At 41.3% G+C, this 17,793-nt stretch overlaps 1 protein-coding gene across 3 annotated transcripts in view; it reads left to right on the top strand.

Annotated features, from left to right (window-relative positions):
* ARAP3 (ArfGAP with RhoGAP domain, ankyrin repeat and PH domain 3) overlaps window positions 1-17,793 on the top strand; it is a 218,876-nt gene that overhangs the window by 153,534 nt on the left and 47,549 nt on the right. For all 3 annotated transcript variants that reach the window (XM_030211196.1, XM_030211194.1, XM_030211195.1), the window contains 5 exons: window positions 6,532-6,695; window positions 8,103-8,315; window positions 10,293-10,398; window positions 13,376-13,523; window positions 15,526-15,594. In XM_030211196.1, the coding sequence (XP_030067056.1) occupies window positions 6,532-6,695; window positions 8,103-8,315; window positions 10,293-10,398; window positions 13,376-13,523; window positions 15,526-15,594 (700 nt within the window). The remainder of the gene's footprint in view (window positions 1-6,531; window positions 6,696-8,102; window positions 8,316-10,292; window positions 10,399-13,375; window positions 13,524-15,525; window positions 15,595-17,793) is intronic.

The raw sequence follows: 17,793 nt of genomic DNA, 5'->3' as shown, positions 1-17,793 counted from the left end.
TTTTGTAAGGCATCATTTCCTGAATAATTTGAGAGTACCATGGATTCTAACTTGTATGAGTGTTGTTTTTTGAGTATTCGAGTGCTAATAATAACAGAAATAGCATTGTATTACCTCTCTGCAGCTAGGTATTTGAGCTCCAGCACTACTGGTGAGAATTTTAGCACTGTCTCATATCTTTGCTCTGCTGTTCCTTATTACTTCCATGTCTCTGTATCTTGGGGAAACCTGCAGAGCATATGCATAATGCTATACATGATCGCCATCTACTGCTCGATGTAAGAAAGTAAATCTTTCTGCAAAATATTCATTCAGGTAGCAGTTTTTGTACGAAAACATTAGAAAGGAAATTCTGTGAACTAGGCACTAACATTTATGCACCCATTGTGCATATAGATATTTAGAATACTACCACACATGTGTATAGGTGTCCACTTACATGCATTTATTTATTTCTTTAGTAGGATTTATTTACCACCTTTGTGAAGGTATTCACTCAAGGCAGTGTACAGCAAGAATAAGTCAAACATATGCAATAGACAATTACAGCAGTAAAAATATTCAAACAACAATACAAAGTATGGCATAGTATGCTACATTACAATGCCAACACAATACACAATAAAATATTTTAATGGACAGCATAGGGTGTAAGCAAAGATGAAACTTATAGCTAGATAAGATAGAGTAACAGGGGTAAAATAAGGGACTAGTTTAAAGAAAGCTGCAAATGAGGTCAGAATGGTGCTTGAATATTATCTTAGGGTAGGAGTGGATAAACATGTCCTGCTATAGTATAGTGTATATGCACCCTAACGCAGCAAAAAATAGAGACCACACTTCCTGTGGTAATTTTGCATTCTGTGCGCACTGCCTGTGTGCTAAAAATATTTTTTGAGAGGTCGTGTCAGGGGCAGAGAGTGAGTGTTCTTGCACTAATCAGTTAGCTCATCTACATTACCATGTTCTAACTGGTTAGTGCATGGGTAACACAGAAGTCCTTAGTGCATACAAAATTGGTGACAGTAAGTACTTCAGTGCTAATTTTGTAATTTTGAAAAATGACAATGTACTAAGGACAACACTAGCTCATGGCCATTAAAGGAAAAAAATAGAAAAAAGGCATTTTTACCGCTGCATTAACATGCTATTCTTTCTTATTAACATTTAAAGGGTAAACGTGGAGGGACATTTTCAAACAGAGACGACCATCTCTAAGGGTACCCAACTCTAAGGACAGTGCCATGAATGGGCGGGGCAACGGGTATTATCGAAACAAGATTGACGTCCATCTTTCGTTTCGATAATACGGTCAGGGACGCCCAAATCTTGACATTTAGGTCGACCTTAGAGATGGTCGTCCTTAGGTCGTTTTTCAGATGGTCGTCCTCGGTTTTCAGCAATAATGGAAACCAAAGACGTCTATCTCAAAAACGTCCAAATCCAAGCCCTTTGGTCGTGGGAGGAGCCAGCATTTGTAGTGCACTGGTTCCCCTAGGAGGCACTGCAGTGGACTTCAGAAATTGCTCCCAGGCGCATAGCTCCCTTACCTTGGGTGCTGAGCCCCCCAACCCCCCCCCCCCCAGGTCCGCCTGCCTGAAGTACACTGCACCCACTACAACTGCTCCAGGGACCTGTATACTGCTGCGATGGACCTGAGTATGTATTTGAGGCTGGCTTAGAGGCTGGCAAAAAAGTATTTTTAAACTTGTTTTTTATGGTGGGAGGGGGTTAATGACTACTGGGGGAGTAAGGGAAGGTCATCCCCGATTCCCTCCGGTGGTCATCTGGTCAGTTCGGGCACCTTTTTGAGGCTTGATCGTGAAAAAAAAATGGACCAAGTAAAGTCGGCCAAGTGCTCGTCAGGGACGCCCTTCTTTTTTCTATTATCGGCTGAGGACGACCATCTTCTAATCATGCCCCAGTCCCGCCTTCGCTACCCTGCCGACACCCCCGTGAACTTTGGTCATCCCCGTGACGGAAAGCAGTTGAGAGTGTCAAAAAATCGGCTTTTGATTATGCCAATTTGGACGACCTTGCGAGAAGGACGCCCATCTCCCGATTTGTGTCGAAAGATGGGCGTCCTTCTCTTTCGAAAATAAGCGTGATAGTAACATAGTAAATGACAGCAGATAAAGACCTGAATAGTCCATTCAGTCTGTAAAGTGTCATGGATTTGATATACATGGAGAATCTCCAAGCTACATGACCAATCTAATCGACCTTCCAGCCAGGAACAGGTCCAAATCTTCTCGAACATATCTCAACCTTCACCTGCCTAATTGCAAAGGTCTCAAATACAAAACCTACTATGCATCCAACTTCTCCGTTATAGGCAGCCAACTTTGGAACGCCATTCCAAGATTCATCCGAACAACAAACGAACATCTATGCTTCCGAAAGCTGCTGAAAACATACCTCTTCAAACAAGCCTATCCAAACGACCCAACTTAATTTGCGACCCTAATCCACACCACTAACATTAAACATGCCTCAACCCTCCCCCCAACATCTCTTCCTCTTGTCCTTCCTTATACAACTGCATTATCTTTGTGATACTGTTTACCCATACATTGTATTACCTTTATGATACTTTGTACCCATACATTGTGTTATCTATGTGATACTTGTACCCATACATTGTAAGCCGCACTGAACCTGCTATCGAGCGGGAAAGAGCGGGGTATAAATGCCAGAAATAAATAAATAAATAATACTGCTTTTCTGTGGTACAACCAAAGTGGTTTACAAGTTCTAAGCAGGTACTTTTTCTGTCCCTACTGGGGTTACAGTCTAGGTTTTATACCTGGGACAAGTGACTTGCCTATACAGTCACAGTGAGAATTAAACCCACTTCCCCAGGACCTCAGTCCACTGCACTAACCACTAGGCAACTCCTCCATTAATTCCAAAATAGATTATACCAAATGAAAAGATTTGCAATGGTCATACAATATATAAAAAGCAGAAAAAGAAAAAGGAAGTAAATCATTCAAACTGCAAATACATAAACCACATCAATGAAAAAATGTAGAAGTAAATACAAAGAAGCAATTCAATCAAACAAAGGGAATGTTAATCCCTACAATTAGTGCTGCAATACAGTTAGACCCATACCTCATCTTGAAGCTTCTCAGCAAAGAATACGCCTCAGCATTTCTATCAGAAATAAATTTTTCCAACAGAAACAAAATTAATTCAGTATCCTGAGGATAATTGTATTAAACATTTCCATGTAAACTTAAGAAAGAAAGAACCACCTAATGCTAAAACAAGCAGTATTAGTAATAGAAATTGTTTCCAACACTCCTGTGTGGAGCACGCCACATCAAGAAACTTCTGAATCACCATCAGGGGCATTTTCGAAAGAGAAGGACGCCCATCTTCCGACACAAATCCATTTTATCAAATTTATTATTTATTTATTTATGGCATTTGTATCCCACATTATCCCACCTCTTTGCAGGCTCAATGTGGCTTACATTTTGTCATGGATACTGGAAATAGCAGTGAATATACATTTGGTTTACAGAGGGTTTTGTGTTACATGGTGGTGAAATACATAAGGGCGTTAGAGCAGAAAGACATTATAAAACATTATAAGACAGTCTGGAAGTTTTAAGACTATACAGTTATACATGTTAAATTATACAGTTACACATGTTGATCTTTGTGATATATCTTGTCGAAGAGATAGGTTTTCAATAGTTTGAGGAAATTGGTCAATTCATAGACCGTTTTCAGGTTACGTGGCAGCGCATTCCAGAGTTGCGTGCTCATGTAGGAAAAGGTAGATGCATGCATTGATTTGTATTTCAGACCCTTGCATTTGGGAGGATGTAGATTAAGGAATGTGCGAGAGGATCTTTTTGCGTTCCTGGGTGGTAGATCTATCAGGTCTGACATATAGGCTGGGGTGTCACCATGGATGATTTTGTGGACCAGGGTGCAAAGTTTGAATGTGATGCGTTCCTTTAGTGGGAGCCAGTGTAGTTTTTCCCGCAGGGGTTTCGCGCTTTTGTATTTTGGTGTGCCGAATATTAGTCTGGCTGCTGTATTCTGGGCTGTCTGGAGTTATTTAAGTATTTGCTCTTTACAGCCAGCGTAGAGTGAGTTGCAATAGTCCAGATGACCTGGATGATTGTACCAGATTGCGGAAGACAGTTCTTGGAAAAAATGGTCTGACTCTTTTTAGTTTCCACATTGCATGAAACATCTTTTTAGTTGTGTTATTTGCATGGTTCTCAAGTGTTAGGTGTCGATCAATGGTGACATCAAGGATTTTTAGGAAGTCCGAGACTGGTAGATTTAGTTTAGGTGTGATGATGGTGGTAAATTTATTCTTGTTGTATTGTGAGGTAAGTACCAAACATTGGGTTTTCTCTGCATTGAGTTTCAACTGGAAAGCATCCGCCCAGGAATTCATGGTATGTAGGCTTTGTTTGATTTCATTGGAGATTTCCCTTAAATCTTGTTTGAATGGGATGAAAATCGTTACATCATCAGTGTATATGTATGGGTTTAGGTTCTGATTCGATAGTAGTTTGGCCAAGGGTGTCATCATTAGGTTGAATATGGTCGGTGAGAGGGGGGATCCCTGTGGAACTCCGCATTCAGGTATCCATGTAGCTGATGTAGTCGACTTTGATGTCACTTGGTATGAGCGTGTAGTGAGGAACCCTTTGAACCAGTTGAGAACGTTGCCTCCGATTCCAAAGTATTCGAGGATGTGTAGTAAAATTCCATGGTCAACCATGTCAAATGTACTTGACATGTCAAATTGTAACAATAGAATATTGTTGCCATTTGCTATTAGTTGTTTGAGTTTGGTCATGAGTGTGACTAGTACGGTTTCAGTGCTGTGATTAAAGCGAAATCCTGACTGAGAATCGTGGAATATTGAGAACTTGTTTAGATAGTCTGTGAGTTGTTTGGTCACTATACCTTCTGTTATTTTGGTAATTAGTGGGATGGATGCTACTGGTCTATAGTTCATTAGTTCATTAGCATTTTTCTTTGCATCCTTGGGAAGAGTCCATTTTGTAGCATAAAGTTCACGTGGTTTGTTAGGTCCATTATAAATTGTTGAGGAGCCGATTTCATGAGGTTGTTTGGGCATATATCTAGTTTGCAGTGGGATTTGGCGTATCTTTTGAGCATCCGTGAGTTAAGATCGTCCGGTAGTGTTGTGAATTCAGTCCAGATCCTGTCTGCTGGGTAGATTCCAGGGTCTGGGTCTAGGCAGTCTAGGAGTGTGGTGTATTCGATGTGGCTAACAGGTATTTTAAGTCGCAGTTGAATGATTTTCTCCTTGAAGTATTTCGCCAAGTCGTCAGCTCCTGGTGTGTCTTTGCAGTTGTTGGTGACTGGAGTGGTGTCTAATAATTTATTCACAAGTTGGAAGAGTTTGTGTGTGTCTTTGTAATTTGGTCCAATTTCAGTTTTTTAGTATTGTCTTTTGGTTTGTCTTATGGTGTATTTATATTTCCTTCGAAGTTGCTTCCAATCGTTAAGTGTGGGATCGTATTTCTTTTTGTTCCACGCACGTTCCAGTTTCCTAACTTGTGTTTTGAGTTTTTTCAGTTCTTCGTTGAACCAAGGTATTGAGTTCTTTCTGTGCGAAGTTCTGGTTTGGATCGGGGCGATGTTGTCTAGTGTTAGTTTACATCTATCATCCCAATTTGAGAGGAATTGAATTGTGTCTGTCTTTATTGTCCATCCGTCGTTGTAGATCTGTTGCCAAAATTTAACCGGATCAATTTTTCCTCTTGTGGTGTAGGTGTTTTGTATTTGTTTGTTAGGTAGGTCTTTCGTTCTCCATTGGAGGGTAATATGTGCTTTGTAGTGGTCAGACCACTACAAATGGGTGACCATTCAGTGTATGTTAATGTAACGTTTGCGTCATGATCAAATTTGTGTTTTATGATGTCTAATGTGTGTCCTTTTTCATGTGTTGGTTGCATATTTGGTCCTTGTAGATCCAACAGTTGTAAGAACTCTATACAATCCTGGGTGCTTGTTGTGGTGAGATCTTCAAGGTGTAGATTAATATCTCCTATTATGATGAGGTTAGAGGAAGAGATACAGGTGTTCGAGATGAAGTCCATGAAGTGCGTTTGGCAGTCACGCCAGTTGCCTGGTGGTCTGTAAAATATAACTGCGTTAAGGTGTTCCCACAATTTTGGGTGACTGATTCTTATGGAAGCGATTTCAAGTTGTAGCAATATGGATTCAGCTGTGTTTGTGATGTTGAACTCATGTTTGTATATTATGGCTATTCCACCTCCTCTTTTTCCATTTCTAGTCTAGTGTGTGACTTTTTATCCTGGTGGGCATAATTCTAAAATTATAGGATCTTGAAGGTTGTGGATCCAGGTTTCAGTGATGAAGAGGAAGTCAAGGTTATCTGCAGTGATCCAGTCTGTTATAGTCTCCGTTTTGGTCACTACTGATCTGGCGTTTACGTATCCGATCTGGATTGAGTTGTCATTCATGTTCCAATTAATTGTTTTGTTTATTTTTAATTTTCAGGACACTTTACCTTCAAGGAGTGACGCATCTGGACTTCCTGATGTGGTGTGCTGATATTAAGGCAGCAGCTGGTGGACGAGGAAACTTTCTACGAGACCAGCAGCTGAGCAGGAATGATATCCCCATCATAGTGGATAGCTGTATAGCCTTCATCACCCAGTATGGTACGCATGAGAACTTCAGTAACAAAGCAAAAGCAGAGCTTAAGTATCTGTGTGGCTGTCAAGTGCAAAGTGATGCATGTGGGAAAGAGGAACCCGAATTATAGCTACATCATGCAAGGTTCCATGTTAGGAGTCACCGACAAAGAAAGGGATCTAGGTGTCGTCATTGATGATACATTGAAACCTTCTGCTCAGTGTGCTGCTGCGGCTAAGAAAGCAAATAGAATGTTAGGTAGAATTAGGAAAGGAATGGAAAACAACAATGAGGATGTTATAATGCCTTTGTATCGCACCATGGTGCGACCGCACCTCGAATATTGTGTTCAATTCTGGTCGCCGTATCTCAAAAAAAGATATAGTGGAATTAGAAAGGGTACAGAGAAGGGCAACGAAAATGATAAAGGGGATGGGACGACTTCCCTATGAGGAAAGGCTAAAGCAGCTAGGGCTCTTCAGCTTGGAGAAAAGATGGCTGAGGGGAGATATGATAGAGATCTATAAAATAATTAGTGGAGTGGAACGGGTAGATGTGAAGCGTTTGTTTACGCTTTCCAAAAATAATAGGACTAGGGGGCATGCGATGAAGTTACAATGTAGTAAATTTAAAGCAAATTGGAGAAAATGTTTCTTCACTCAACATGTAATTAAACTCTGGAATTCATTGCCAGAGAATGTGGTAAAGGCATTTAGCTTAACGGAGTTAAAAAAAAAGGTTTGGGCGACTTTCTAAACAAAAAGTCCATAGACCATTATTAAATGGAGTTGTGGAAAATCCACTATTTCTGGGGTAAGCAGTATAGAATGTTTTGTACTTTTTGGGGATCTTGCCAGGTATTTGTGACCTGGATTGGCCACTGTTGGAAACAGGATGCTGGGCTTGATGGACCTTTGGTCTTTCCCTCCCCCCCCCCCCCCCCCCCCCCTCTCTCTCTCTCTCTCTCTCTCTCTCTCTCCTTTCCTGCTCAGTTCGTTTTCACAATTCTCTCTTTTACTAGCTCACTCAGCAGAGATGTGTCTGTCACACTCCATGGGTCAATCTTTTTTTGTCAGGGACACTTCTAAATCCTGGCACACTCTTTTATCACCTGGTTTTTGACTGCCTCTGGTTTACTCATCTGTAGCTAAACTCAGCTGGACTGTGTTTTCTTATCTCTCACAGGATAAGCAAACACAAAAGTTAGTTCAAACTCTATTTTTGTAGGTGACAAGTAAGGCTTCCCTTGCAAGGTAGTACCATAGGTCAGTGTCATACCTATTTATTTATTGTCCATATTCATATAGTAATGTACAATTGACAGTGGACAATATTATCAATGATGAAGTGTTCCTCTTCCATCACAGGCTGATGTAGATAGTAAGGGCATTGTTGTTGTCACCATCAGTGATTCTTCCTCACGTGTGCTCTAGGTCTGAGGCACGAAGGAATTTATCGGAAGAATGGTGCTAAGTCACGGATCAAACTACTCATGGAGGAGTTTCGCAAGGATGCCCGGAATGTCAAGCTGCGCATTAGTGATAATTTTATTGAGGATGTGACTGATGTCCTGAAAAGATTTTTCCGGGAACTGGAGGATCCTATATTCACCACAGAACTACATTGCCAGTGGAAAGAAGCAGCAGGTATTCCTTCAGCAGTAAATCTCATCTCTGTTTGTCTTCCTTCTGACCTCCTTTTGATAAGGTGTGTGACGGTGTTATATAATATATTTGGTATTGATAAGCAGAACTCCCCACATGACCATTACGGATGGGCTGCCAGAAATATTTCATTTTCTGTCGTTCCTGTGTCATTTCTGGGGATGTATGTTTCAATTGTTTTCATTTGGACATTTTTTCATCACAGCAGCAAAGTCGTATAGAACTAGATTATATATATCTTGCCTAACAAATTCTATAAAGTATGCCTAATATTCTACCCCCATATTCATAGAGCTCAGTATAATACCCGATGAATGGCCAATTTTATCAAACAAAATTCAAAAGGATCCCAAAAGTATACAAAAACCATTATTCTCAAAGGTATCCAGCAAATCTTCAGTAAAGAAATTCGAGCAGCGAAATCTTCTTCAATATAACATTTTTACTTTCACTTTCACATTATATTGGTGACCTCAGTGGTGCTCATTGCTAAAATTTTGAAAATACTACTACTAGCAATGTACTCAGCATCCACCTCTTCATCAGTTCACCCAATTACTATTATTGAAATATTTGTACTTTATATATTGTTTTACTTATCTTTTTATATATATATCAGACCCAGGGGTTCTGTTGTCCGACATGCATGTTTCGCTCGAAAGCGAGCTGTCTCATGGACATTCCCCTATAAAAAGAAGAAAACGTCATTTAATCTCCTATCCTCACCCGAGAGCCCAACATTACCCTGCTCTCAAGCAAAGGAAATTTTTAGAAGTTTATTTTAATCAAATTCTTACCCCCAGCTTCCATTAGCGCCAGCTCTGCTATTACTAATCGGGACCAACCCCCTTGCAAAGATGGTGACGGCGTTCCTTCAGCTCATTTAAATGCCCTCAGTGGCGTTAGAATCCCTCCCCATGGCTCCCATAGGACAAAAAATCTTTAACTAAACCTACACTTCTCTGAACAATGGTGTATTTATACTTTACAGACGGTGGCCCCTGAATGGGCGGCGCTGATTTGAGGAAGTGTAGGTTTAGTTAAAAAATGTTTGTCCTACGGGAGCCAGGGGTAGGGATTCTAACGTCACTAAAAGTGAGGACATTTAAATGAGTTGAAGGAACGCCCCCTTTTCAACTATGCGTCTTAGAATTTGCATGCATCACATTATAGAATACACTTAGACAGTTCTGCACATAAATTCGAATTAATGCTAAATAGTGTCAATTATTGCTTGTTAAGTGACAATTATCAGCAATGATTGACTTGTTAACTAATTAAGTTGCGTGCACAAATCCAGAATATGACTGGATTTCCATGCGCAACTTATGTTGCACTGTATAGAATCCTGGGAATAGTGCACTGTCTTTTTAAAAAGTACACACTATGTTTTCAAGAGATTGTGCACTCTTCCCAATAGCATATGGATGAACAATGGTTCAAAAAAATATATAGTCCACAAAACTATCAGAGTGGAGGCAATAATATATCCACAATCACATATCAACCCAGCGGTTCAATATTTACTCAATGACTTCCAAAGGAACACATGGTTAGAAGTAATAAATTAAGTCATGGAGCAGGGATGGGGTGGGAACGGAGACAGAACCTGCAGGCAAGGTACGGGGACGGAGACAGAACCTGCAGGGGCAGGGCGAGGATGGAGACAGAACCCACGGGGATGGGGCGGGGACGGGGACAAACTTTGTCCCAGTGTTATTCTCTAAGTTGCAGCAGCACTCCAACTGGTGGTTCCTCCTCCACTCCCATACTACAGATACCATTTTCAGGCCATGCAGGCAACTATATGTCTCATTAATATCTTGTTACAGCAGTTGCTATTTGGTAAAACGTGAATATTTCTTGTTCTTCATTCTGTAGGCACAAAAATAAATGTGGGTGTTCAACCCTTAATTATTAGTGCTTGCTCAGTTTTATGACCAAAACTCTGTTCTTCAGAGATACCACTGAAACAGAAACGGCTGGAGAGATACAAGGAGCTAATTAACCATTTGCCCAGGGTGAACCGGACAACGCTGGCTGCTCTGATAGGTCACCTTTACCGGTAAGTCCAGACACCCTATTAAGCCAGTGATCACTGAGCAGCCAGGTTATTGTATAAGTTGAGCCACTGATTTCATACAAGCTTTTGACACTAAAAGAGATGACATCAAAGTAGATGCGAACTTCAGCGTGTTTTGGGTACAGTTATTTTAACTGGAAATGGCAAGCAAGTTGTAATCTGCAATAAAAACGTGAGAAGTGGCAATCCTAATACAGAAGGTTATCAATAGAAATCAAACAAAATAAAACATGGAAAAGAAAATAAGATGATATCTTTTTTTTTGGACATAACTTAATACATTTCTTGATTAGCTTTCGAAGGTTGCCCTTCTTCGTGTGGGCCAACACTTTACAAGACCAGAACGCTGCACCAGTGATTTCACAGTAAGAATACTGAAAGGTAATTTTAAAAAATACAGGAACGTAAGACCTTTGAAATAAGAATGATTGAATATATTGACACCCAACAAACAGGACTTAATAAGGATCTGGGTTTTCTAACCCAATATAAACCATAAAGCTGTATTTCTCTGTTTATTTCTCTGTTTATTACCCTCCTCTCACCTACCAACACCCATCCTGTTAGAATATCAATGAAATGCTTTGATGTCCCCATGCATACCCCCACCTTCCCACTCTGTCAGACTGTCAAAGTAATGCTTTGATGTTTCTCTTATATATACTATCTGCTACCACATTTGCTTATTTCCGATCTGTCAAAGAAGGGTAACCTTCTAAAGCTAATCAAGAAATGTATTAAGTTATGTCCAATAAAAAAGGTATCATCTTATTTTCTTTTCCATGTTTTATTTTGTTTGATTTCTATTGATAACCTTTAAGAGTGGACTAACACGGCTACCAGACCTCTCTAATACAGAAGGAAACAGAAATAATTACCTCACAAATTAATCATTCAACAAAACCTTAAGAACTTCTAAACTAACATTTACAAAGTGGTGTTAGCGGCTGGCGGTACGGTAATGCCGACACAGCCCATTCAATTGAATGGGCTGTGTCGGCATTAGCATGCGGCTTTGTAAAAGGGGGCTTTAGTATGACCTGAAATCAAACTTAATTTTGCATCAACTCAAGCATAAATGGCCAGATACTGATGAAGTATCTCTGTAAGTTTACCAGCTACTATCGCATCATATTTATATATCGTACACATTGGGTCCGATATTCAGTTGGCAGCGATCAGTGTTTTTTGCTGACTGCGGCCAGTGTTAAACCTGGAAATTCAATCCGGCATTGAATTTCTGTGTTTCTGGAGCCAGCAGCTAGTTAAGTGTAATATTCAGCTATGGGTTATCACGTAAAGGTGGAACTGACTTTTATGTGGTCCTATTTATGCAGTTAATCTGGCCCATTAAGTGCTGACTATTGGCCCTTAATCAGTCAAGTGCCGACTCTACCCTCGAAACACCCCCAAAATAGGAAAACAAAACAAGCAGATCAATGAAGGTAGAGACAAATGTTTATTTATAAAACACAAACCAGAATGATGCCCGACACAGGCCGTGTTTTGCCCACACAGGGGCTGCATCAGGGGCTATACGGTGTATTCAAAACTCTTCACCACCATGAATATACAAAAACACTTCTTGTTTTGTTCTCCATGTTGGAGTTTGCAGATCGGCTGCCCTACTGTTTTCTGGGACACCCCCAAAATAGCTAATTTTCAGTTCGGTGCTAACTGGTTATTTTCACCGGCAATAACCGGTTAATGCTGCTGAAAATTAGCGGTTAGCCTGAACAGGTGATTTAACCAGCTAGGAGCCGTTTCTGGACAGTTAAATCTCTTTGAATATCGACCCCCATGATATTCCCCCCTGCAAGTTTATTAATGTTCACCCTGTTTAATTTGGTTTTGATATATTTCAGTTTATAGCAGGGGTTCTCAGGCCATACCTCAGGGTACACCTAGCCAGTCAGGTTTTCAGGACTCCCACAATGAATATGTATGAGATAGATTTCTAGACAGTGGAGGTAGTGCATGCACTTTTATCTCTTGCATATTGTTACTATCCTGGAAGTGGAATCGGCTGGGCATTGAGAACCTCTGTTTTGTAGCAAAGAACTTCCAAACAACATTCCTAAAAGAGAAATCATCTCTTATGTGCAATATACTTTTGCAGGCCTGCAAGCACAATTTTACAGGTGGGGGGGGGGGGGGGTCTCCTGTTGAAACTTTGATCCATTGATGCAAGTCCTCAATTGAATCTAGTTATAACTATGGGGCCCTTTTACTAAGCTGTGTAAGTGCCTATGCGCGGCAATTTGAAGTTATCGCCTGGCTACCGCGTGGCTCTTGTTTCATTTTTGCCGAACTTCCGCTATGCGTGTCCAAAAAATAATTTTTATTTTCTGACACGTGTGGGTCATTACCACCCAGTTAATGCATGACACCTTACTGCTAGGTCAATGGCTGGCAGTAAGGTCTCAGACCCAAAATGGACGCGCGCCAATTTTTATTTTGCTGCACATCTATTTTTGGCAAAAAATTTAAAGCTTTTTTTTACAGGCGCCCTGAAAAATGGATCTGTGCACGCCCAAAACCCACGCCTACACTACCGCAGGCCATTTTTCAGCACACCTTAGTAAAAGGACCCTATGCTTCTTTTCCCTTGATCTATGAGATGTTTTAGACTCCATATACCTTTTGAGTACCAGGTGTATACATTTAAACAAGGATTATTATTTTAAACAGCAGATTGTTCCTGGAATTTTAACTCTGAAGTGGATTTTATGTTCCGCAGTAGTAGAATTTGAACTAGGATAGTGAAACTTTATGTAGAGCAACTCTTAATTCCAAATTCTATGGAATGAGCTGATAAATTTTGAGATCCTGAATTTTACTAGGTTAGAATTTACCTTTCCTGATGCAACATCCAACAGTGAATATGATCTAAAGTTTTAACCAGTGTCCTGATTCTTTTAACCCTTCTCTCCCTCTTCTTCTTCTTGTGGGAACTCAGGGTGCAGAAATGTGCAAGCCTCAATCAGATGTGCACCAAGAACCTTTCTTTGCTGTTTGCTCCCAGCCTCTTCCAGACAGATGGAAAAGGAGAGCACGAAGTGAAAGTGATGGAAGATCTGATTGATAACTATGTTCGAGTGTTCAATGTAAGTTTGTATCCCCTTCTTCTTCCCTTTTTACCTGTTCCTTTCCCTTTACTCTTTCCAGTTTCTCACTCCTTGCATATTGTCGCTGTCTTTCTCTCCTCTTCTGCTCCTTTCTTGTCTCTGTTCTCTTTCTTCATGTCCTTTTTGCACATTCTTCCTTCCTTCCTTCCTTCTCTAAATTTAGTTCTCCATTATTTTTCTCTTCTTTTTTTACCTATACTCTTCCCAGACGATATTCATCCAGTGGCAGTCAGCATTTTTATGTTTGCTTCTGGCTGTATTCCACGATACTCAATGCAGGGCCATGTCCGGGTATCGGCACAGAATAACCGGTTATAGGTTGGCCATTAAAGCTTATACGGTTAAGTGCAATATTCAGCCCTTAACTCAGTGGTGTTCCTTGGTCGGCTGCTACCTGGGGTGGATTGCCGCTGCGCAGCATCCCCCCATGGGTGCAGCGTCATCGTCATCCCAGCACATCATCTCCAAACACCCCCCCCTCGGGTGCATTACTCATCTCCTGAGGTGCTGGGAGCAGCCACGCGGCTGTCGGCTCCACCAGTTTCCTGCTCCCTCTGCCCCGAAACAGGAAGTAACATCAGAGGGAGCAGGGAACCAGCAGAGCCAACAGCCGAGCGGCTGCGCCCTGCAACCCCCGGCAGCGTGCAATCCGGGTGGACCGCCCCCACCACCCCACCCTCGGTACGCCACTGCCTTAACTACATAACCTTAATTGCTTAAAGATAGGCCTTCTATTAATGTGGCCCCATTTAAGCGGTTATCTTATGCTGTTAAGGGCTGAATATTGGCACTTAACCACATATGTGCCAACTCCATCACTGGAGCGTTCACAAGTTAACCAGTTTCGGCTCAGTCGCTAACTGAGAAAATTCAGCAGCAATAACCAAATAAGTGCCACTGAACATTCACAGTTAGCCATAGACAAGCGATATAAGTGGGCTGGAGCCTCTCCTGCCCACTTAAATTGTTTTGAATATTATCCGGTTCATTTTTATACTCTTTATGTCTCCTTTTCTTCTCCACTTGAGTGTGCTTCTTCTCTGTTTCCTCACATCCCATCTCACCTCACTCTCCTCAGTCATATCTCCTCTCTGACTACGAAGTTACTTTTCACTGTTTGCCAAATTGGATCTGCATGCTCCTTCTTCGACTTAAACTCACTTCATTTACTAGTCCAGTCTTTGGCAATCTCCAGGTTGGATTACTGTAACGCTTTATTTTTGGACCTTCCACAATATCAACTAAGTCACCTCCAATTAACTCAGAACACAGAAGTAAATCTGATTTACGGTGCTAAAAAAAATATGATAGTGTAACTCCTCTCCAGATAGCTGTTGCTTAGCAATTGCACTTCAAGGTTCTACTGCTTGCCCATCAAATAATCACAATGGGGCTCCCCTCATTTTTACATAGAGGCCTTATGCCTTATGCCCTATCCTATACACTCACAATAGCAACTCCTAGTTGTTGCAACTCACTATCTAATTGGATCTCACTCAGCTAGAACCTCCTCCTTTGCTATTCAAGGATCTGTGCTCAGAACTCAATCTCACATTGTAGCAAGAGCCTAAGGTCAGCAATATCTTTGGCTTAAGTCTCCTATTCTTTGTCTCTCCCCTACTTATTTTGTAGACTAAACTGATTCCAACTTCCCTACCTAGGCCTCCTCTTGTTCCTCCTCCTTTCTTTTCTAATTACTTTACTTTTAATGCTTTTTTATAATCTGCTTAGCTATTTTCAAATCATTTCTGGTATAACAAATACAATTTAATGTGAAATGTGAAACACATTAAGGATTAGCAAATAGTACTTGTTGCTGCCACTTAATAGTTTTAAAATATTACCAATTAAGCCTGATATCAAATAATCTGAAGGTTTTGTGCTTATGATGTGTAGCTTCATTCCTAGATGCCCAGATTTGTAGGTGGGTGAAATATAAGATTTTGTAAATAAAATAAATCTCCTTTTTTGTCTTTTCCAGATTGATGAGGAGCAGGTGACACAGATGGATTTAGAAAACAGTTTGATCACAACCTGGAAGGATGTTCAGGTAACAGGACCTTTCATACAAATCTGCTTCTTCCCTTCATGACATGACTCTTCTTTATCCATTCTACACATGTCCGTTTCTTACTATGTCAATTATAATTTGTAATGTTTTACTACAATCTTTAATTATTACAATAAACAAGTATGTATATAACACCTTTAATTTAAAAATTCTACTTTAATATGTCTGTTCTTTCCATCCTTTTCTCTTGTCTTTATCCTCCTTCATGCCATCTATGATTAGGCCCATTCTCTGCCAGCATGTTCTAATTCTATGTTTTTTAAGTTGGTCAGCGGTTAGAGACTTGTTTTGCATATGAGTGTGCTCTTGTAGTCAACTCATTGGAAGACATTCAGATTACCATAGACTGGTTTGCCCAGGAAGCTGGACATTTTAGGCTCCACATCAGCCTCAAAACATGGACATCATGTAAAGGGAAAGGGGATGGGACTTGATATACTGCCTTTCTGTGGTTACAATCAAAGCGGTTTACATATTGTATATAGGTACTTATTTTGTACCTGGGGCAATGGAGGGTTAATTGACTTGCCCAGAGTCATAAGGAGCTACAGTGGGAATTGAACCCACTTCACCAGGATCACTGTACCTGTCAGCTCTATTTCATGCCTATGCCAAAGCCTTCATTTTTATTAAGAAAACTCAGGGATTAATATTCAGCAGTGGAGGTCAGTGTTTTAATTTAAACACAAATTGTGCCATTTAAATTAATGTGTATCTTCAGTACCAGTGTGAGGATAATTCTATTACAGGACACCTAGATTTATGCACTAGGAAAGCCTATTCTATAAAGAACAGGTATTGCATCATCAAATCATGGTGCTTTTCTGCTAGCTGGTATTCTGTGAGAGGCCGTTTCCACACATATGGAGGGGCATAATCGAACAGAAACGCCTATCTCCATGGGCGTTTATCTCCGAGAACGGGTCCGTGAAGGGGCAGGCCGAACCGATTTTTTAAAAAAAATGGACATTTTTGAGCTGGGCGTTTGTTTTTTTTAGCGATAATGGAAACTAAAAACGCCCAGCTCAAAAACGTCTTAAACCGAGCCATTTGGTCGTGGGAGGGGCCAGGATTGGTAGTACACTGGCCCCCCTGATATGCCAGGACAACAACTGGGCACCCTAGGTCAGTGCGGTGGACTTCAGAAAAAGCTCCCACATGCATAGCTCCCTTACCATGGGTGCTGAGCGCCCAACCCCCCTCCCCCAAAACCCACTACCCACAAATGTACAACACTACCATAGCTCTTAGGGGTGAAGGGGGCACTTACATGTGGGTACAGTGGGTTTTGGAGGCCTACCATTTACCAGCACAAGTGTTACAGTTGGGGGGGGGATGGGCCTGGGGCCACCTGGCTGAAGTGCACTGCGGTACCCACTAAAAGTGCTCCAGGGACCTGCATACACGCAGGCCTCTAGGACTGGTTGCTACTATATAACATTGGCACACCAGTTGACACCTGAAGACTAATCTCTCCGAAAACGTCCTTTATAGGAATAACCGCCTTTACTCACAGTTAACTGCAGATCAGAAGTTGTGCCCCACTGGCAACGAGTCTCCCTGGTACTGAGATGAGCAGTAGGTCAGAGCTAGCAGAATGCTGTACAATGCCCTCTTTCAGCCACATTCAAGGGAAGAACTAAGTTGTCTAACGTGGCTAACACAGGAAAGGGAACTAAAACTGGCTTACAAAAATGGCCACTACCGCATGGACTACAACAGGAAACACAACAGGGCACACTCTGACCCAGTAGGCAGGGGGAAAAGCACCATGGGAGAAGAGCCTGTAACACAAGCTAATGAAATCACGGAGCCCAATACCCTACACCCACCACAATGCAATGCTGATGTGATCCTGTACTGCACTCGAGAGCCACATCTGACCCAGGGAAAGGCTGTGACAGGATTGAACACATTCTGTTGTCATGGAGGTGGGTATGGCATTTGAGGCTGGCATAGAGGCTGGAAAAAAGTTTGTAAAGTGGGGGTTTTTTGGTGGGAAGGGGTTAGTGACCACTGGGGGAGTCCGGGGAGGTCATCCCCGATTCCCTCCAGTGGTCAACTGGTCAGTTGGAGCACTTTTTTTGGGACTTGTTCGTGAAAAAAAAGGGTCCAAAAAAAGTGACCCAAAATTGCGGTAAAAACGCCTTTTTTTTTTAATTATCAGCTAAAGACGCC

The sequence above is a fragment of the Microcaecilia unicolor genome, chromosome 8, assembly GCF_901765095.1.
Source record: "Microcaecilia unicolor chromosome 8, aMicUni1.1, whole genome shotgun sequence".
Taxonomy (NCBI): Eukaryota; Metazoa; Chordata; class Amphibia; order Gymnophiona; family Siphonopidae; genus Microcaecilia; species Microcaecilia unicolor.
The sequence above is the reverse complement of the archived record's forward strand: the minus strand, read 5'-3'. Positions and strand labels throughout refer to the sequence as shown.